Source organism: Manacus vitellinus, unplaced genomic scaffold (assembly GCF_001715985.3).
Source record: "Manacus vitellinus isolate BGI_N305 unplaced genomic scaffold, ASM171598v3 scaffold_9_pilon, whole genome shotgun sequence".
Lineage (NCBI taxonomy): Eukaryota > Metazoa > Chordata > Aves > Passeriformes > Pipridae > Manacus > Manacus vitellinus.
The window spans coordinates 22135309-22155636 of record NW_021940917.1 but is presented as its reverse complement, the minus strand read 5'-3'; the positions used below and the strand labels follow the sequence as shown (position 1 = coordinate 22155636).

Here is a 20328-nt window from a genome sequence, read left to right as displayed (position 1 = left end):
GAGATCAAGAAGCGGTAACGCCACCGACCCCACCGCTGACCCTCCCACGGCTCTGACAACCCCTGCCCCCCGATCCCTCCCTGCCCCACTCTGCACCCCTTCCCCGGCATACCCTCTGCCAGTCCCTTCTGGCAGATGGGCTTCCGCAGGGCATGGGGCTGGTTGGGGTTTGCCAACTGCAGGCACTCCCCTCCTGACAGGTCACATCTGGGGTCACCTCACCCCACCTGAGCAGGAGGAGCCTCTGGGTTCCAGGGCAAGGCAAAGACAACCTGGGAATAGGTGGTGTGGCAGGGAGGGCTTGAGAGACAGAGGAGATGTCCCCGCAGCACCTTGGGACAGGTGTAGTGCTGGCAGCCAGCCCGGAGGGGCCAGGGGAGCACGCCGAGGCTGCCCCAGAGCCCCCTCTGTCCGGGCAGGGGGATCCGTGTGGGGTACACCCCTGACGTGCTGACGGATGCCACGGCGGAGCTCTCGGTGGCCCTGCTGCTCTCGGCGTGCCGACGGCTGCTGGAGGCGGCCCAGCAGGTCAAGAGGTGAGTGCCAGCTGCAGGTGGCCCCGGCTCCAGAGCTGAGCCACAGGGGGCTGGTGACACAGGCCAAAGCCAGCATTTCATCCAGCTCACACCAAGTACCTGGGCTGGGCTCTGAGCAGGCTCTCCCTGACTCTGTTCCTGTCCCATCCTCTCTGCCAGTGGCGGCTGGACGACCTGGAAGCCCCTGTGGATGTGTGGATATGGCCTGTCTGACAGCACGGTGGGCATCATCGGGCTGGGCAGGATAGGTAAGTGCTGCTCAGGGGCCAGGTTTCTGTGTGTCCAGCAGTGGCAGGGTGGCTTTGGAGCTTCACCTTTAACCTAAGGTAGTGGAAGGTGTCCCTGCCCATGGCAGGAGGGTTGGAACGAGGTGCTTTTTGCAGTTCCTTCCAAGCCAAACCATTCTGGGACTCTCTGACTCAGCCAAGGTGGTGTCCCCGAGGCTCACCTGTTTAAACATGAGCACAGCAAGGGGAGCTGCACAGCAGCCTCTCCCAGAGCCACGAGCTGGCTCATCAGGCTTCAGCCTTAAAAGTTTCAAGCATTGAGGTGCCTCCACCACCTGCAATCCCTGCAGCAACCTGTACATCATCCTCCTGGCCTCCAATTAAACAAACAAACAGGGGCAAAGTCCACACGGCACTCGGTACCATCCAACTGCGGACTTTGCCAGCAGGCAGCTGGGCCTGTCCTTGCTCCCCAGTTTGCTCCTGAGGGCAGCTGCGGGTTCAGTGTCCCACGGGCCCTTTTCCACAGTGGAACATCTCCATTCCCCATCCCGTGGTCCGGGCTGGGAGCAGCCAGGCAGGAGTGATCCCACCACAGTGGCCCTTCAGTGGCTTCAGGAGCTGGTCCCTGTGCAGCTCATGGAGCCATGGTGCCCTGACATCCTTCTCTGTCCCTCCTAGGACAGGCAGTCGCCCGGCGCCTGAAGCCATTTGGGGTCAAGAAGTTTCTGTACACTGGCAGTGGCCCAAAACCAGAAAGCGCAGCAGAGTTTGGGGCTGAGTTTGGTAAGGACAGCGCGGGGTCAGGGCCAGCATGGGCTGGCAGTCACAGAGGACTGTGACTGGGGCAGCTCCACGGAGGTTTCACTTGCAGGGCAGGCCAGCAGAGAGAGGGCACCAGCTGGGAGTTGTGGGGGGCTCCTTGGGGTGCCCAGTGTGAGGGGGCAGCAAGGGAGGAAATACCAAGTCCCAGACAGGCCCCACGAGGTGGTGGGGAGTGACAGGGAGGCACCTGCCTTCTCTGACCCAGGTGAAGACTAGACATGCAGGGGCTCATCAGACCCCCACCAGAACCATGGGCTGCAACTGTTCTGCCACTGTTGCCCTTCTCTGCGTCCATCCACTGGTGATTCATTTAATTCCCACAAGGAAGCAGGAGGGAAGGTGGCAGCTGCTCCTGGGAGGAGAGGAAGGATCTGGGCACTGTCCCCATGGGCTGAGCACCAAGGTGTCCTGACAGGAGAAGGGGTCAGGCTGCAGCTGCCCATGGAGCTTTGCTGAGGGCAGGTGTCAGCTGCAGCAGGACATTCCTGTATTCCTCCCTTCAGTCCCACTCGTGAGGCTGGCCGAGGAGTCGGACTTCGTGGTGGTGACCTGTGCCCTGACACCAGCCACCCAGGGAATGTGCAACAAGGACTTCTTCAGCAGGATGAAGAAAACTTCTGTGTTTGTCAACACAAGCAGGTACTGGCAGCCCAGTCCTCTGCCTGAGAGTGCGCCTGTCACCTCGCTGGGCTCTGGGTGCAGAGGATCTGCTGTGAGTCCAGACAGCATGTACAGCCTTAATGGCTACAGGCACTGGGAATGTTTTCCCAAGGTCCCTTGGGATCCAGCCAAAGGCAAGATAAGTTATTCAGGGAGCACCCAGCTCTTCCCCCACTGCAGGCAGCTGGAGCGGGAAGAGCTCGCTGTGCTGGGAGGTTCAGGCACATCCAGAGAGGGTCTGAGCTCCATCAGGCAGCCCTGGGGACCCGCCTGGGCTGTCCCAGGTGGGCTGTGGCCCTGGGAGCCTGTGGGACCCTTGGCAGTGATGCCAGCCTCTCTCCTCATGTTCTCCAGGGGGGCCGTGGTGAACCAGGAGGACCTGTATGATGCACTGGCCCAGGGCCAGATCGCAGCTGCCGGCCTGGATGTTACCACGCCAGAGCCACTGCCCACTGACCACCCTCTGCTCTCCCTCGAGAACTGTGGTAAGTGTCCAGAAGGGTGGCCAGAGCTCGGCTCTGCCGGGCTGCCCACACTCCTCAGGGGCCCACTGGCAAGTGTGACAGACATCCCTTGTCCCTGTTACCCCTCTGGTGCCAGGGAAGCGTGGAAGGACAGGCAAGTCAGGTATATTTAATTAGGCTGTAGGGAGCTCCTGTACAATGTGGGGGTCTGCTGTGGGGTAAGAACTCATCCATGTAATGTCAAACAAGTGTGGGAGCTGTTTTAATTCTCCAGAAAGCTGCCAATATCAACTCAGGTTTAGCACCTTCCCGGTGGGTCTCCATTCAGTGTGTGAAATTCACAGAGGGCCCAATACCAGCACCTGCCTGAACAGGAACCCAAATCGCAGCTCAGGCTCTGCCCAGCTCAGGTGTTCTGTAAGCTCCTGGGCACATATTCTGCTAGGAAAGCTTCCCAGATGGCTAAAGTGGGTTGCCGAGTCTGCCCAGAGGAGTCTCGGGCTCTGGAGTGCTGCCGACTGGCCAACCTGCCAAGCTGGCCAACCTGCTGAGCCACCACCAGCCCAGGCAGCTGTTACCTGCATAGTGCGGAGCAGGTGGGAAGGGCAGGTGCAGGACTGACACCTGTCTTCTCTGGAGGAGGATGAGTCAGGTGAGGAAGGATAGCTAAGAAGGGGCTTGCTTGGCTGCTGTTGTGCAGGATGTCCTCTTTCCAGGAAGGACATTCCTGGAGTAGGGAATGTCTATTCCAAAAAGAAACCATGGGGACATTCATGAAAACTTGGAACTGCCCTTGACTGAGTGTCTGTTTATGAAATATGAATCCGTAGCTGGTTTTTTTCGTTTATCTTTTTGCTAAAACTCATTTTTTATTTGTTTCCTTTGGTTGCCAAAGTAGACAGCATGGGGAGGGATGGAAACAGAGACTTTTCTGGAAAAATTTGCAGGACTTGGGAGATTTGAGAGCTCTGGAACAACACCAAGCAGGACAAAATTAACACATATGTATTAATTAAATATGTAAATTATAATAGTAATACTAATTGTTTATTAATTTGTAAATAACACATACATGTGTATTGTACCTCCGACAACCCTGAAAGGGGCTGTCCCGGCCCGCGAAGGTGATGGGTGTCCCTCCTGTCCCCGCAGTGATCCTGCCGCACATCGGGAGCGCCACGTACGCCACGAGGAGCACCATGGCAGTGCTGGCAGCCAACAACCTGCTGGCCGGGCTGCGGGGGGAGCCCATGCCCCACGAGCTGAAGCTGTGACAGTCCCCGTGGTGCGGCGGGACAGGCCAGCCTGGCCCCTCCCCTCTGCGGCAGCCAGGAGTCATTAAAGAGCAGCAGGGAATGTGTGGTGCTCGTGTCATTTGAGAACAGGGTGCCCCGAGCATGTGGGAGAGCACGCTGTGGGTGGGGGCTGCGGGTCCCAGCAGGCCATGGATTGGGGTTTGGGTCTGATTTGGGGAACACTTGCCCTGCTGGAACTCCTCTCTATTCTGCTCACTGGTGTGGGCTGTACCACAAGGGAGCTGCTGTGGCAGCACCTGTCCTCAAAACCTGGTTGCTGGTCACAGTGAGAGGCCAACAGTAGGGGAAAAGGAGGGAGGGAAGAAGGGAGGGGGCTGCAATGGCACAAGGGAAGTGCGCCGGGTTGGGGAGCAGCAGCTGGTGGGACCATAAACCTGGTGCAGGGAGGGAGCCAGAACACAGCACAAAGCCTGTGATGGTAATTAAAGCTCACCTAGTACACTCTGTGCTTCCTGTCCCATGACAAGGGTCCCTCATGCTGGACTCTGCTGGAATTTCTCTGGATGCTACATAAAGCGCTCTCCGATAGCAGTAATGGCTGCTGGAAGTTGCTCTGTGCCACACCTCGGAGGGATTCTGATACTTTTATCAGTAAGTTTTGATTCACAATCCCAGCTGATTGCCATGTGATGGTCCACTAGAGTGAGTTTTGGAGGTTTCTAACCTGGGCTGATCAGGGCAGGCTCATGGCTGTGGTAAGGGAGGGAGTCGAGCATCCAAACTGGCTGGGAAGTTTCCAACTGACCCAAAAGAAATTGGGATTTACTTTGGCGTGAAAACCCAGGGCATGAGTCCAACGGGGGAGTTTGCTCATCTCCAAAATTTCTGGGTGTTGACACTGAAGATTCTGCTGGTGGTGATGTTACTGTGATGCTGAGAAATGCTGACCAAACACCTGAAAGGTTACTGTGACCCCTGATGATGCAAGCAGTGAATGGGAATGACCTGGTGTCTGAGCAGATGTGTCAGATTCCCCAGGTATGTTAAGAAATAGGCAAAAGCTGGTAAATCACCTGCCAGAGGGACTGGACCACATCTCAGGTGTCCATCCCAGAACTCCTTCAAGACAAGCACCTCCTCCACCTGCATCAATCCTCCCACAAGGAATTCAGAGTAGCAGTGACCATGGATCACGAACTTGATGGATGCTGTGTAGATATTAACATTATTTCAGTAACAAACACACTAAGAAGTTCTTATGAAGAACTCTACCAGGGACAAAATTATTATCAAGTACAGGCTTTTACAATCACTTTTACAACCACGAGTATTTCTGTATAGGCTGGTGTGAAGAGCAACAAACCAGTGAATCCAGTCACAGGAGCACAAAAATGCAGGGTTTATTTCAGGATGTTTCAGAACACTGACACGCTGAACCCTCCACACAAGACCCCACCGTGTAAAGTTCCATTCTGAGTGGAATTCGGGGCAATAAGCTCTCCAGGCTGTAAGGTGAGACACCCTTCGCGTAGAGAGGGGACAGCTCAGGTCCTAGGTATTTATTCATGCCATTCCCAGGAATTTATTGCTTCATTTGGGAAGACTCGGGAAGCAGCTCAGCAGCCATAGGCTCCAGGCCTCTCCACAGGCACAGGGTGTCAATGGACAATGAAATTTAAAGCTTCTGCTTCCAAAAATGCTCCAAGTCAAACTTTTTCTCAGAGAAAGAAGTCCTCCTGCACTGTCATTCCACATTAAAATTTTTATAAAAACAGTTCATAAGTCAAGTGTTTATCTGCTTATATTAGTTCCTAATTAGTCACCTTGGTCACACAGATGCCTTATTCCTATGCGGCATAAGAATTCAAGAAATTTGGATGTGATGCCAAAAAACCCCACACCTTGTTTTTAAGAATGAAAACAGCAGAAATGCAAGCAACACAAGAAAATATTAAAGTACAAAATACTGCATTTTATTGATGCTTGGGTGAGTGTTTATGCAGCTTAATGCTGTTAGTCCCCGATACTCAGATTATTATCAAACAAAACACAGTGTATCCCAATGCTTTAAAAAACTGCATTTTTTTAATGCTTAAAAAAAAAAAAATCAAGAGCCAGAAATACAACCATTAAGTAAACCCTATAGCAAAGTCTTAACATTTTAAAGGAATTAATCCAACCATCCCCTGTGTTTCCACGTTCCTTTTTACTTCAGATGCTCAAGTGCAAATGACACACTGACAGCTGCAGGGAATCCTGTCTCTGTCCTGATCCAGCTTCTGCACAGCTGAGCAGCATTTATCATCAGCAGAAGTGCTCCAAAAGTTTGTTTAAAAAGCTAAAGATGCTGAACACCAGGTTGTGTGCACCGGTGACAAGGAAAAAAGGAGCCTGCAGGCAGTATTAAGTTACAATGGCATCAAAGAATAGGAAATTAAAATGAGATTTACACATCTCACATGGAGAATGACAAATTTCCACTACCCAAAGGGTACTGTGCTATTTTTTAAAATTAAACTTACACTAGGTTGTTTTAGCTTATGTAGAAAAGTACTTCTATGACACTAGTTTAAGCAGAAGGCCTGGATTTGACAATGACATTTTATTGAGAGATATGAGTCAGCAGTGCCCTGGCAGCCAGGAGGGACAACTGTGTCCTGGGGGGCATCAGGCCCAGCATGGCCAGCCGGGCCAGGGAGGGGATTGTCCCGCTCTGCTCTGCCCTGGGGCAGCCTCACCTCAAGATTGGGGCAGTTTGGGCACCACAATATAAAACCAACATGAAGCCACTACAGAGCATCCAAATGAGGCCATGAGGATGTAGAATAGTCCAGAGGGGAAGCCTTATGAGGAACGGATGAGGGCCCTTGGTTTGCTCAGCCTGGAGGAGACTGAGGTGAGACCTCACTGGGGTCTTCAACATCCCCCAGAGGGGCAGCACTGATCTGTTCACTCTCAGGACCAGTGACAGGACTCAGGAGCTGTGTCAGGGCAGGGTCAGGTTCTTCCCCCAGAGGGTGGTTGGGCACTGACCAGGCTCCCCAGGGCAGTGGGCACAGCCCCACAAGGCTGTCGATGAGTTCAAGAAATGTTTGGACAACGCTCTCAGGCACATGGTGGGATTCTTGGGGTGTCCTGTGCAGGGCCAGGAGCTGGACTCAATGATCCTAATGGGTCCCTTCCAGCTCAGGATATTCTGTGATTCTATGAGATATGGCAAACGAGGATTGTTCCTGACAGTTCAATCTGAGGAACAATCCACAGCTGTGAAGGGAAGCTGTGCAGAGGAGGAAATTAAAGCCCGGAGATAAGAGAGAAGGACAACATGCTCACACAGTAACGAGGACCAGATGGACTGCTGGCATCTGGAAACAGAGGGAGACTGTCTTACACGGCAAAAAAAGCCATCACAAATTACCTCCCTCCTTCGAAACAACAGACAAGCTCTGTTCAGACTCCTGCCTATATAGAATTGTAACATAGGAGATACGAACTGGTTAAAATACTGCTAGGAATAGCACAAACAAGAGACAGTACTTCACTTATCACTTAATACGTGTTTCTACGGGAAAAAAAAAAAAAAGGTCAGCCAAACATCCAGATCTTCCTGTATTAAAGTTATATGTACACCTGGCAGTCCAAAAGTTACTTGTCTGGTATTTAATTTAAGCACCTTGATTACACAGTGTTCTTTACTACAAAACAGCCAAACATACATTCATAATCCTAGAACTATTGTTATAATTAGCGTATTTGAAAGCATTATGTCAGACAGGTGCAGCCAAAGCTGTTTTTCTCTTTTAAAGGTAAGTGGTCTGCGCTACTGTCCACACATAATGCAGCAATTCATGTTACAATAATTATTTAAATGCTTTCACTGTTACAAAATGCTTTAGAGAAAAAAAAAACAAAAAAAAAAAAAATGAAATTTGCACTTCAGTTTCTTGTTCTCTAAACGTGCTATTTCATGAGATCCCCACACTGTCACCCCTCTGCCCTGCAAAGGGGGTGCTTCGCTGTGGGGGGTCACATCCCCACGCCCGCTGCGCAGCTCCCGGCGGGCGGCTGAGCCCGCGACACCCCGCGAGGTAGGTACCGGATATCCCCAATGGCAGAGCCGAGGCTCTGTGTGTGTGGCACCACCGCACGGCAGCGTCCGCCGGCCCCACCGCGGCAGCCCCGGGGCAGCGCCTTAGAGCAAACTGCTGGGCAGGTTGCTGCTCTGCCACCTGAGGCAGGTGGTCTTGGAGTGTTTGTAGAGGTGGCTGGACTGGCTGAAGCGCTTCCCGCACTTGAGGCAGGCGTAGGGCTTCTCCCCCGTGTGCACGCGGATGTGCTTCTTGCAGTCTGTGAGCGTCAGGAAGGTCTTGCAGCAGATCTTGCAGGCGTACTTGCGTGCGCCCTCCACCACCAGCACATTATGCTCCGACAGCGCCTTCTTGCACTTGGACAGCACATCCGCAGACGCCCTGGTGAGCTGTGGGGGGCCGGGCTGCGACAGGTGCCCACTCTCGAAGGACGTGCTCCCGTTCATCAGCAGCTGGGACCCGGACGAGCTCTCCTGCAGCTGGGAGCCCCGCACAGAGGTCACCACCGGCATTTTGGGGGCGATGCGGCGGTAGCCAGGAAAGCCACCGGCTCCGCCTCTCACCGAGCCCATCATGGCCCGGGACAGCGAGTGCAAGCCCAGGCCTGAGCGTGGGAAGTCCATGCCGAACTGCTCCGCTGCCCGGTACCCAGAGGTCTGCACGCAGGGCAGACCCATCACATCCTGCATGGGCCTCACAAAGTGGGAGTCTGCGGGCTCGCTAAATGGGTTCTCCACATGGGAGACAGTGGCGGACGAGTGGCCGCCAGTGGGCCCCGACTCTGGGCTCATCAGGTAAGATGTGTCGCTGTCCATCCTGCAGTCACTGGTGGTGTTGGGAATGTTGTCGTCACTGTTTTGGCTGGCTCCAAAGCCACTGCCTCTGCTTTTATTCAGAAAATTTGAAATGCTGAAAGACGACTTGTGTTCCAGGTTGTTGGACACCTCCATGATGTGGATGTCTCCCACCCTGTCAGTGCTGGACTGCGGGTCAGAGAAGCTGCGGTCGCTGCTCTCAGGACTCAGCTCGATTTTCTCCGCACTCACCACTCCTCCTTCCACCTCCACGGACTCACTGCCCTCCGCCTGGGAGGTGACATCGCTCACCTCATCCTGGGGCTCTGGGGAGCTCAAGGGCTCCGACTTCACCACCACCCTCATGTGCTCCTTCTCGTTCAGGCTGACCTCCGGATTCTCACATGGGAAGTTGCTCTTTTCAGCAGCAGCCTCCTGGTCAAAGCTGGTCTCCACCTGTGTGGCCTGGGATGCCATGGACAACTGGGAAATGTTTGCCCCACCGTTGTCTGACTGGCTGGGCACTTGAGCATCCTCCTGAGCACCAAAAGACTGGTCAAACATGATCGTGTTGTCCTCCTGGTTATCAGCAACTGTGTCAGCCTTGGAGTTTTCCACGATCTTCAGCGAGTCCGGAGAGAAGAAATCCTCGCGTGAGTGGACAGGCTGCCCGCCCTCTGCGGCCACGTCAGCCCCGGGCTCGTCCACGGCAGGCCGGACACGCTGCCGGGCACGCTCCTCAGAGGGCGGCTTGCGCTTGTGCAGGCGGCGCATGGGGAAGGCGGCGCGCTGCTCCAGGCCGCTCCGCACGGAGCCGGGCGGCTCCTCGGCACCCTGCGAGGAGCCCAGCGCGGAGCTGACAATGCTGAGCCCCAGCTGCTGCAGCATGAAGGAGCGCTGCAGGCGCGCGCTCTGCTCCTGCGCGCGCTCGCTCGGTGGCGACAGCGGCAGCGTCCGCGTGGTCAGGTAGTGCTTGCAGGCCTTCACCACGGAGTTGAGGTGCAGGTGGGACGCGGCCAGCAGCACGTCCATCACGTTGCTCTCCCCGAGCATGAGCGTGGACGTGTACATCATGTCGATGAGTGCAGCGAAGGCCTCGGCCGTCACCACCTCGCTGTCCAGCTGGATCATGTTCATGGTCTGGTCCCCCTCGGCCACCGTGAACAGCGCTCGGAAGTGGGTGCTGCACGCGGCCAGCACGGAGCGGTGGGCTTTGAAGTGCCTGTTCCCCACCACGATGACACAGTCACAGAGCTGGCCATGGAGCCTCTGGTAATTGAGCTGCTGGAAGACTTGCTCAAAGTGTCCTGGAAAATCCATGATCCTACAAAACAGAAGAAACCATTATATGGGCCACCAAGTTGATCAGTGGAATGGAGTAGCTCTCTTGCAAGGAAAGGCTGAGTGAATTGGAATTGTTCAGCCTGGAGAAGAAAAGCTTCAGGATGACTTAAATGGGCCTTCCAGTAGCTGAAGGGGCCTACAAGAGAGATGGGCCAAGACTATTTACAAGGGCCTGGAGTTACAGGACAAGGGGGAATGGGATCAAATTGAAAGAGAGTAGTCTTAGCTTAGATATTAGGAAGAAATTCTTCCCTGTGAGGGTGGTGAGGCCCTGGCATAGGTTGCCCATGGAAGCTGTGACTGCCCTATCCCTGAAGTGTTTGAGGCCAGGTTGGACAGGTTGCCTGGAGCAACCTGGGATAACGGGACAGAGACGGACTTTAAGGTCCCTTTCAACCAAAACCAGTCTGTGATTCCATGGTTGAAGGTCACAGTCAGGCTGCAGCGAGCCTGGGTTTAAAGAGGAAAGGTGACAGCTGAAAGACAAACACTAACTGATCTGAATTTGCCACACCACACAGTTACAGGATCAAAGCTGGCAGTCTGGAGAAGGAGGAGCAAAAGGAGGAGGAGAAGGAAGGAAATCCAGGTTCTGCCACAGAGCTGACTTTAGCACCAGCCATGTCACAGTGCTGCAAACCAAACAACACAGATCATCTCGTCCCTGTCAGCATCTGTCCAAACTAAAACAACTCACTAGTAAAACATTTAACCCTGGTTTGTAAAAAGATCTGATTGTAAATAACCTGCTGCACCCTTGCAAATAAACTGCTCACACAATTAAGTGACCTCCCACGGAAACTCCTGGACTTTAATCCTCACCTCACAGGGCTGAGAGGGAAGTGATAGGAAGTTTTTGGTAAAACAATACACTGCTCAATGAGACAACCAGACAGACTGAGGGGTGGCTTTTTCTTGATTGTCCATTAATAGAACAGAAGTCATATCTTACCAAACTTATCTTAAGACTGAAGAGGTGACTTTCGGCAATATCTCTACTCTTTCTCATGAAAAAAATTGAAGTGTAAGATTTGGGGAGCAGAAAGGCTGCATGACCAAGGCAAACACACACATTCCTGTGCTCACATTTATTTTCCAATATCAACACCACAGCACCATTAGACAAATGGAGACCATAAAGCAGCTGAAATAAAAGGTCACATAGACAGAATTTTGCTTTTGAGGAGGGATCGAATGCAAGTCTGCCAATTCAGAAAGTCCATCCTCAAGCACACATGTGTTTGCTGCTTTTCTAAATAAGAAACAGGAACATAAATAATACGTGGATTCATTTATCTTTCACTGCCAATGTGTGTTCAGGAGTAAAAATAAGACAACATTTCCAAACAGAGCAAAAGGAATGAAGCTGGACCCCAGGAAGGAATGTGGGTTACAGGGATCGTCCAAGCACTTCTGCCCAGGCAGCAACACACATTTAGAACAGAGGAAATAGGGAAGAGTCATTGTTTTGACTGATCATTTGGGATTTCAGAATTCCAAGGGAGTCTTGCTTACAGGCACCAAAAGTGATCACATCCTTTGTGCACCTGAAACAAGACAAACTCCAGTTTTGCTTCCAGGAACATGGGTTTGGCTTGGTATTTAACTCTCGCTACACAGAAAGGCTGGAGCTCTCGAGCCAGACCAAACACACACAGACTCCAGGGTGATGCAGAGATCTTGTTCCCACAGAAGAGGGAACTGCCCAGTTCTACAGCCAAACAAAGGCCTACAAGTGAACAGACAACACACCAAACTGTTGAGCTACAAGTAGTTTTACTATAAATACAAATGCTCAGAGCCAAGAAAAGTTTAAGGGCAAGCAATGAAAAAGCATCTACAAAATCCTGCCTGGAAAACCATCATCCTGCCTGTCCCTGGACTAGGGCCTGTGTCAAAGAACTACAGGCACTGGATTCCCACATTTCTTGTTGAAGTTGGTGTCTGGAACTACATTCTGAAAGAGCTCACAGAGTCATAGCTAATTCCTTTATTCTCCTACACAACCCAAAATCCCCTATAAGGTCAAGGGACAGATAGTGACACAATCATGTAGAAGAAGAAGCGCACTGCAGATTTTTCCACAGGAATTCAGGTTTTATCAGCACAATTTCTACTATGTTTAATGGCCACAACTTCCTCACCGGGTTTCCATTCCCTGGAAATACATGACTGGCACAGATGATTACACTGCAGCCCTGACCCACTGCGGGGAGGTCAAACACACACACACCCCCAAAACAACGCTCCTCCCAGCCCCGGGTGCCTCCTTTCAGGGGGCACAGACACTGTGGCACCCCCGTGTCACACATCTGTGCTGCCCCTCACTGTGACCCAACCCAGCCATGTTCTCTTCTCAATCCTGGCTTTTAACCCCAAAGTGCAACGATCCACTCACCCTCCTTCTCCTTCTCCTCCTCCGGGCGATGGGGGAGCAAGGAAGGGGAAAACCTTGTGGGATCACTGAATATCCTGAGCTGGAAAGGCCCCGCAAGGACCATGGAGTCCAGCTCCTGGTCCTGCACAGACACTCCAACAATCCCACCGTGTGTCCTCGGACAGAGTCGGGACACGGAGATCATTCACCAGTTACCACCCGAAACACTCGGCTCGGAAATTAACTGCTTTAAAGCCTCTGAAAGCTCCAGAACGTCCAATGACTGCTAATAAGATAACAAGATAACAAGAGCTGCTCCTGCTCTCCTGAAGGCAGCGTCCTTTTCTCCCCTTCACTCCCCCTTTTTTTCCTTTTGTGCCTCACCTGGAACATACAAGTTCTGTGTCCCTCTCAGGGCAGCACCTGCATCCCAGCGCTGCATCAGCACCGGTAAAAACACACCCGGAGACTCCGCTTTGTGCCGCTCACGGGACATAAAGAGGAACACGGAGAGCCCCGGTCCCACCCCGACCGGGGGGTCACCAGTTCCTACGTCACCACCGCCCTCCCCTCCCTCGCCCTTCCCGATCACCTGCGGTGTCCGTACGGGAAGGGTCGCGCGGAAAGGGCCGCGTGGGGATGGGTTCGGGATGGGGATCGGGATCGGCCCGGCCCCGCTCCCGCCCGCTCCGTCCCCGCCCGCCGCGCCACCCGATGGCGCCACTTCCGGCCGCCGACCGCACGCGCCCAGTCCACAGCCAACGGATGGCCTCGTTATTTAATAAGTGGCAGCCGCGTCCCGCCCCGCCCAATCGGGGATGAGCTTATTGGCTGCCGGAGGCGGTGGCGACGCGGAGTTTGGCTCTCACGGCTTCTTCGTCATTGGCCGCCGCCACCTGGCGCTTACCGCGGGGACCTCGAGGCGGAGCGGCCGGCGGCGCTTGGTGAGCAGGGCCGGGCTGGGCTGGGGGCGCGAGGCGGGTCTTGGCCCTTCCCGGGACTCACGGGCTCCCTGTCCCTGTCCCACAGTGCGGTTCGCCAACGGGAGGCTGCGGAGCCCCGAGTCCCTGCGCTTCACCGTGTACCGGAGCCGGGACACGGCGCATCCCCGAAAGAGGCACCGCAGGATCCTGGTAAGGGCCCGCCCTAGGAAGGGCGGGGACGGCTCCGGGCAGGCAGATCGCCTTCATCCCGAGATGCTATGATTCTTTCATTCTTTCATGGCTAGGCTTCACGAACGAAGATTTGGGAAGGCACTACCCACGCTTGTTACAAGAATGCTGTGATAGCAATGTACGATAAGGTGATAACCAGGTCACAGCCTAGTCGGGCAATGGCCACACGCGGGGCCGCTGCAGGTCACGGCACGAGCTGCATCTGGAATTCCCGTGCCGATCCCACCGCGGGCGAGTTCTGCACTGGAGGGCTTTGACCCTCTTTTGCCCTTAGGGCCGTGGTCGAGGCAGCTCCTGGATGTGGGAACTAGAAATTGTTCCCTGTGAGGGTGGGGAGACCCTGGCACAGGTTGCCCAGAGAAGCTGTGGCTGCCTCATCCCTGGAAGTGTGCAAGGCCAGGTTGGACAGGGCTTGGAGCAACCTGGTATAGTGGAAGGTGTCCCTGCCCATGTGAGGGGATGGGACTGGATGGACTTTAAGGTCCTTTGCACCCCAAACCAAGTCATGATTCTGTGAAAGTCTCTGCTGAGCTTTGCAGCAGATTTCTCTAAAAACCTCTCAGAGTTCAGCCCAGCCTGTGCCACAGAGATGTTTTGCAGCTGCCAGGAGCTCCCTGGGGCTGGGAAGGGGTTTTGGCTCTGATGTGGCTGGTGGAGCTGCGGGGTTGGGAAGGCAGAGCAGGGACCAGGGACCTGCCAAAGGTCATGGAATCTGTTGTGTTCTGTTCACACAGGGAAATCTTCACCAAAGCTGTCTTTGTCTGGCTAAATTACATTATGAGAAGGTCTCTCCGTGGAGAGAGAGAAACAAGGGTACAGTCAGAAGGTGCTTTCTGCTGCTGCTGTTAAGCTTTACAGCTGCTTCCCTCGAGGAATAAATGACTTTTCGGCCCAAGTCCTTGGGGGAAATTCACTGCAGCGGAGCAGAGACACCAACACGTTCTCATTATGCATTGGAAATAGATTTAGGTGGCTGAGCCACTCCTGTGCTGGCTCTGGATTTCACTTGGTAAATTACAGGGGCTCAGCAGCTCTGGAGCTTTAGTGGGTCATTGAAAACCACGTTTTAATGTGAATTATTAAGGCTTGATCACAGTGAGGTGTTGTACATGCTCGCCATGCTGGTACAGTCTGGGTTTAAGTTATGATTCCTGGGAGTGCAGAGCTTGGTGGCACCAAGGCAGAGGCAGGGAAGGTCCCCAACAGCCCTGTGTTCAAGGAGTTCTCCCTGGTTTCCCAGGTCTCGGAGACAGAGCGGCTTTGCTACGTGGGGCACAATTTCGGCAGCGGGGTCATGAGGTGCAACTCCCTGTGCAGGTATGGAAGAAGGAGCTGGGAGTAGAGAGGGGCTGCTCAGACACAGAGCTTCTAGTCCCTTCCCTTGGCCTGGCTCAGAACTGTGATGGGACCTACATTTCACCTAGTTTAGTTGCCTTAAGACTTCTACATTTACTTAGAGCAGTGAGATGTTATGTTTTTGTATGTACACGTGCCTTGGAGGTAACTTGGTTTATTATGACATTCCGAATGTGCAAGGCAGGAAAAGTGGCAGGGGTGGGAAGACCACATAGTTTAAGTCATTTCTGGTTCCCACCAATCACTTGCCCCTGTTCTCCCCAGGTACTTTGTAGGTGTGTTGGACAAGGACTCTGGGCAGATGGAGGTCTACAACGCCGAGATGTTCAACATGCAGCCTCTGCTCTCAGGTGGGAGGTGCTGGGTGTTGGCCCAGTCCATGCCAGGCCTGTATGTGCCTCCAGCTCTCAAGCTGCTCTGTCTTCCTCATTCCTGCCTTGTTCCCTCAGCATGGAGGAAGGAGGATTCCTTCACTCCTCCATGCTGTGAGGAACAGTGGGAGAGGGAAGCACAGTGAGACCAGAGTGGAGGTTAAGCAGGGAGTGTGAAGGTGAGAGTCAGAGTGTCACTGCCCAAGTGCAGCTTTATCTGGGTGTGCTCTGCTGAGGGAGGACTGGATCCCTGAAAAATAAAACAGGTTGTCTTCAGCAGAACTAGTTTTTGTCACGGGACCCAGGAGGGTAACCCAAAGGATCAGGTCTTTCAGAGCTGATTTTCACTCTGTGAAGGAGGACCTGGGTTTGGCCACACCCAATTGGCCACACTCCATTGCACCCATAGGCTTTATAGCAAAAGCTCTTTTTTTGTTCTAGGTTCTCATATTTGATGTGTTCTTTTAAGTGGCCAAGCCCTGTGGAATTGATCCTGATGTGATGTGCCAACCTGTCCTGGTTGCTGCCATCCAAGCAGACTAACTTCTGTTCTTTTATAGATAACTTGATACCTGATGACGCAAAGGATTATCAGAAAAAATCCTACAGGGAGAAGGTAAAGTTGAAACCCCATGTCACATTCTGCTGTGAGTATCCGGCCAACAGGGGCAGGTGATGCTTGTGTGAGGCTGGGGTGTTTGGTGTCCTCCAGGGTAAACCTTTGCAGGTGCAGCACTGTCACTGTGCCCTGGAGGCAGTACAGTTAGTGCCTGACTTGGCAGTATTTTCGTGGCTATTTTAGGCAGGATCGCCATCCCAGGAGCTTCCTGCCCCTCGCAGACCAGCACCTCCACACGCAGGTGTTGCCCTGTGAAGTGTTTGAAGTTTTATTAGAGGATGTGGCTGTGGAATGAACGATGGGGTTTGGGTGCACAGGGTGCTTTAATGTGTGTCTCTCCTGCACAGGTGGATTTGTGTATCGAGGCCTTTGGCACCAGCAAGCAGAAGCGAGCGCTGAGCTCTCGGCACATGAATGCTGTGGGCAACGACATCGTGAGCACAGCTGTGACAAAAGCAGCAGCAAACATTATAGATTCAAAGGGAGTGACAGGTGAGAGGATTCTGTCTCAGCGTTTAAGGATGGCAGCCTGAAGGGCCTTTTCCTGTCCTTGCCAAGTGGGGAGTGACTGAAGAAGCAGCTGGTCTAACAGCTGAGAAAGGCACACATGAGGGAACGGCTTCCTTTTGCTCCTGCTAGTCTTGGTGTGGGAGTTACCTGAATGAGGGAAAGGCCCTGTGACCTCAGTGTTCATCCTGCCCAGTATTGGGAGCTCTTGTGGGAGTGCCTGGATATGCATTCACTGGGATAAAGCCAGTGACCTTGGTCTGAACTCAGTGGCATGGCTGTGGAAAATGGCACAGACTTACCTCAAAGACTGTTGCGCCCTTGGGACAGGTCACAGCATGGTGCAGGGTTACCATCTTGGGGGGTTTCCAGGCTGTGGCAGGACAGAGCTGTGGCTGCCCTGACTTTGTGCTGTGGACCCCCCTATGCTGAGCAGGAGGGCGGACAGAAGCCCTCCAGAGCACTTCTGGGATCCTGAGTGTCATTGGTATGCACAAGAGAGGTGTCTGTTGAATGTAGAACCCAGTAGCTTTCATCCCTTTTGTTCTGGGGTGGATACTGACAGTGGTCCCAGAGCTGCTTTGTGCCAAGTAGGTGTTTGCTGGAACCCAGGGTGCCAAAACTGTGCTCTGCCCATCAAGCAGCAGCCAGACATCTTGGTGCCCTTCTTTTCTAAATGTTTCTCTAGTCTGGAATGGTTTTTCTAAATTTTAAGGAGCAGAAGGTTCTTGGTAGAAGTTTTAAAGGTTTAAAGCTCCAGCTGTGACTAAACTGGTGTTGACCCAAGAGACACCATTGAGTAGACTTGCGTCTAAAGGGAGGATTTTGGTTATGTTCCTGTTCTCTGCATTTTGCTTTGCACAGTCCAAACACTCCCCTCCTGCTTCCCTCCCAAGCTCTGATGCAGGATGTGGCCCAGGATGACGTGCAGACCATCTCTGCCTTCCTCCCGCCATGCCACGAGGATGCCGACAGGCCGGAGCACGTGTACAAGTTCGAGGACAGTATCTTTTCCTGGTCACAGGGGTTTCCCATGTCTGTAAACCTCGATGTGCCCATCTGGGAGTGAGCCCAGCCTTTACCTCTCACAACCCAAAAGCTGGGAGCAGGGTAATTCTGTGTTGAGCAGGATTCTCTCCCTGTTGGCAGCAGTTCCACTGGGAATAGTGGTGAGGCTGGCCATGCAGAAGTGACTTGGGTTGTGCCACAGTCTGTTAGAGGCTGCTGTCCCTGGAAGGGAGAGCCCAGGCCTGTTCTTTTCCTTAAAGCCCTGCCAGTCCTGTCCCCCACTGAGTACGAGGCGCTGCGAGTGCCAGCAGCTGCCCTGGCCAGCGCCACCGCGGAGGACATCGCCAAGAAGGCAGAGGAGAGGAGGTAATGCTGCTGCTGAGGGCCATGTCCTGGCTAGGAGCACGAGAGCTGCCCTGGGGCAGAGGGGAACGTGTGATCCAGGCATGGCTGAGCAACACCTTCCTTGGGGAACATGGGGGATAGTTATGTGCACAGCAGCGAGGTGCTCTTTGTGGAGCTGAACTCCCCCTCCCTCTCCTGCAGCCACTGCTCCTTTGTTTTGGAGGAGCTGAAGTTCCTGCCTGCTGATGAGAAGAGCAGAGACCACAAAGCCCGATGCCTCTGGTTCCTGGACACCCTCATTAAGTTCAGCCACCTGAAAGTGATCAAGAAGAAGCGTAAGAGAGTTTTCAGCTCATGAAGATGTGCTTTTGGGAATGTCTTTGGCATCCCTTGCTTGTCAGCTGAGTGTGGGGATCTCTTTTGTCCTCAGGGTCCTGCTTTTGAAACAACACGACACCAAACACTTTGGTTGAGATTTTCCAGGCTTGCCAATCTTCCATAGAAGTTGTGTATTTGAATGTCCTTGTCAGTCTGTGGCAGGGCTGATGGAGGAGGAAGTGGCAAGCCTGGCTGTAGTGTCCTCCTGTGTTCCTGGGGACACAGGAGTCACCTGTAGGACTGCTAAGGAGGATGTGGGAATGACTAGTCTTGGTTGTAATAGGGACTTGTAAATGTGGTCTCAGCTTTGTTAGTATTTTGTGGCAAAAGAAATACACACTTAAGTGTGTGTGTATTTTAGATTGTCTAGTGTAGAAGTGGGAGATCCCTTTTACGAAGAAAATAGAAGCTGTTAGGAGCCTCTCAGACCTGAAGAATTATGAAACCTAGAAGCCAAGGGCCCAGGCTTCTTTTAGGGTCTCTGTGTTCCTGGGAAGAGGTGATAAATGGTGGGATTCTTGGGGTTGGATTCAAGTATCCTTGTGGGTCCCTTCCCACATGGGATATTCTGTGATATTCCATTATAAGTGTCAGGGTGATACATGTGCTGCTGTGATGGGTGGGTGTGTGTTCCTCATCCTTTTGCCAAGCCCGTCTCTGGTCTAGATCCAATGGGTCCCGAGTGCCCACACATCATCAGCAGGAAACTCATGAAGAATTTCACCTCACTGACCTACAACAACGGCAGGTAAGGGACACTGTGAGGCTCCTGAGGCGCAGATAGGGCAGAGCTCAGCTTGAGTGGCCACAGACACGCCATCAGGAACTCCCATACACTCCACATCTCACAAGTTCTCTCTTTTGCCGCACAGTGTCCAGAATTTAGTCTCTGCATCCATGAAGGCTAAAATCACTGCCTATGTCATTCTCTTGGCTCTGCACATCAACAACTTCCAGACAGATCTCACCGTCCTGCAGAATGACATGAAGCTTCAGGAGAGCAGGTGAGCCATCCTGTGTGTTCACACCTGCTGGGATCTCCTACAGGGAGACCCTGGGAGAGCCCTGAAACTACCCTGGTATCTGGGTCAGGATTTAGTTTTCCACAGGTGGTGTCTGTAGGTGCAGGACCTGCATTTCCCAGCAGGTGTCAGCTGCTGGCTGCTCCTTGGATTAGGGCAGGAGGCCACGGATCCCTGCGGTGTCATGGCACAGGAGGCTCGGCAGCCCCACTGATGGTGTTTCTTCATTGTTTTCCAGGATCCTGGACATCGCCAAGGCTCTGCGGCTGAAGATATCCAAGGCCAAAGGGGGGCTGGGGCTGGAGAACGACCAGAACCACAAGCTGGGCACTCTGTCCCTGCCCTTGCCCATGCAGAAGGCACCGGCAGGACAGCGGAAGCGCAAGAAAATTAACTGAAAAGCCCAAGAGGTCTGAGGAGCAACACAGCCCCTCCCTCAGAACATCATGGGGATGCCTTTGTCTGCTGGATTTGGGTCCAGCACCAGGGTGGAACAGATGTTTGCTTCATTACAATGCTGCTTTTTTATATTTATGTAGAAAAAGCTGTAATAAAAAGCGTCTGTCTCCAGGAGGGGAGGATGTTGTGCAGGATCAAGAGGGCACATCCTACTGATATATATTTCTGCTCCCTATTCCAGCTGATAATTCCTACCTGAGCAAATTCCCACTGAGAGCTGGGCAGGAAAACCCTCCCCTTCCTCCCTACCCCAGAACTTCTCTCTGCAGTGTTTCAGTGACAGGCTGAAAAATGTACCCAGGCCCGGGGCTGTGCTGGCCAGGCTGGGGGGGACGGTCCTGCCCCGGGCAGGTGGATGGAGCGGAGCCCCTGAGCTGTCCCAAGCCCCCGCACTGGGCACTTGGGCAGTGCCAGCCCTCGGCACCCGCCCCTGTACGGCACAGGCACAGAGCAGAGAGCTGCGGGCAAGGGCAGGGGACATGCTGATAAGGGAAACAGTTCAACGTGTCCCCAGCCG

The 20328-nt window shown here is 53.4% G+C and overlaps 3 protein-coding genes across 6 annotated transcripts; 2 read left to right on the top strand and 1 right to left on the bottom strand.

Moving 5' to 3' along the window:
* The first annotated feature begins 302 nt into the window (after positions 1 to 302).
* Positions 303 to 4068, top strand: GRHPR (glyoxylate and hydroxypyruvate reductase). 3 transcript variants are annotated; one of them, XM_029965393.1, is made up of 6 exons: positions 310 to 536; positions 696 to 784; positions 1445 to 1549; positions 2092 to 2227; positions 2603 to 2733; positions 3158 to 3348. In XM_029965393.1, exons 2-6 carry the CDS (start codon positions 727 to 729, stop codon positions 3331 to 3333), a joined length of 606 nt encoding a protein of 201 aa, XP_029821253.1. In that variant the 5' UTR covers positions 310 to 536; positions 696 to 726; the 3' UTR covers positions 3334 to 3348. The 3 variants fall into 3 exon arrangements, with proteins under 3 accessions (XP_029821255.1, XP_029821253.1, XP_029821254.1); XM_029965394.1 differs by lacking the exon at positions 3158 to 3348 and adding an exon at positions 3865 to 4068 and having other exon boundaries at positions 318 to 536; XM_029965395.1 differs by lacking the exon at positions 1445 to 1549 and having other exon boundaries at positions 303 to 536; positions 3158 to 3708.
* Positions 4069 to 7099: 3031 nt separating this feature from the next.
* Positions 7100 to 13264, bottom strand: ZBTB5 (zinc finger and BTB domain containing 5). Of its 2 annotated transcripts, none has more exons than XM_018086194.2 (2): positions 13164 to 13264; positions 7100 to 10174 (listed from the first exon to the last, which is right to left on the bottom strand). In XM_018086194.2, the coding sequence occupies exon 2, from the start codon at positions 10168 to 10170 to the stop codon at positions 8161 to 8163; it is 2010 nt and encodes a 669-aa protein (XP_017941683.1). In that variant the 5' UTR covers positions 10171 to 10174; positions 13164 to 13264; the 3' UTR covers positions 7100 to 8160. The 2 variants fall into 2 exon arrangements, with proteins under 2 accessions (XP_017941683.1, XP_017941684.1); XM_018086195.1 differs by lacking the exon at positions 13164 to 13264 and adding an exon at positions 12956 to 13152.
* A 125-nt stretch (positions 13265 to 13389) lies between these two features.
* On the top strand, positions 13390 to 19956 carry POLR1E (RNA polymerase I subunit E). The gene is made up of 12 exons (XM_029965376.1): positions 13390 to 13704; positions 13800 to 13874; positions 14987 to 15063; positions 15367 to 15452; positions 16034 to 16089; positions 16440 to 16584; positions 17496 to 17603; positions 17877 to 17973; positions 18154 to 18287; positions 18997 to 19078; positions 19203 to 19334; positions 19591 to 19956. Exons 1-12 carry the CDS (start codon positions 13390 to 13392, stop codon positions 19748 to 19750), a joined length of 1467 nt encoding a protein of 488 aa, XP_029821236.1. The 3' UTR covers positions 19751 to 19956.
* Positions 19957 to 20328: the final 372 nt, after the last annotated feature.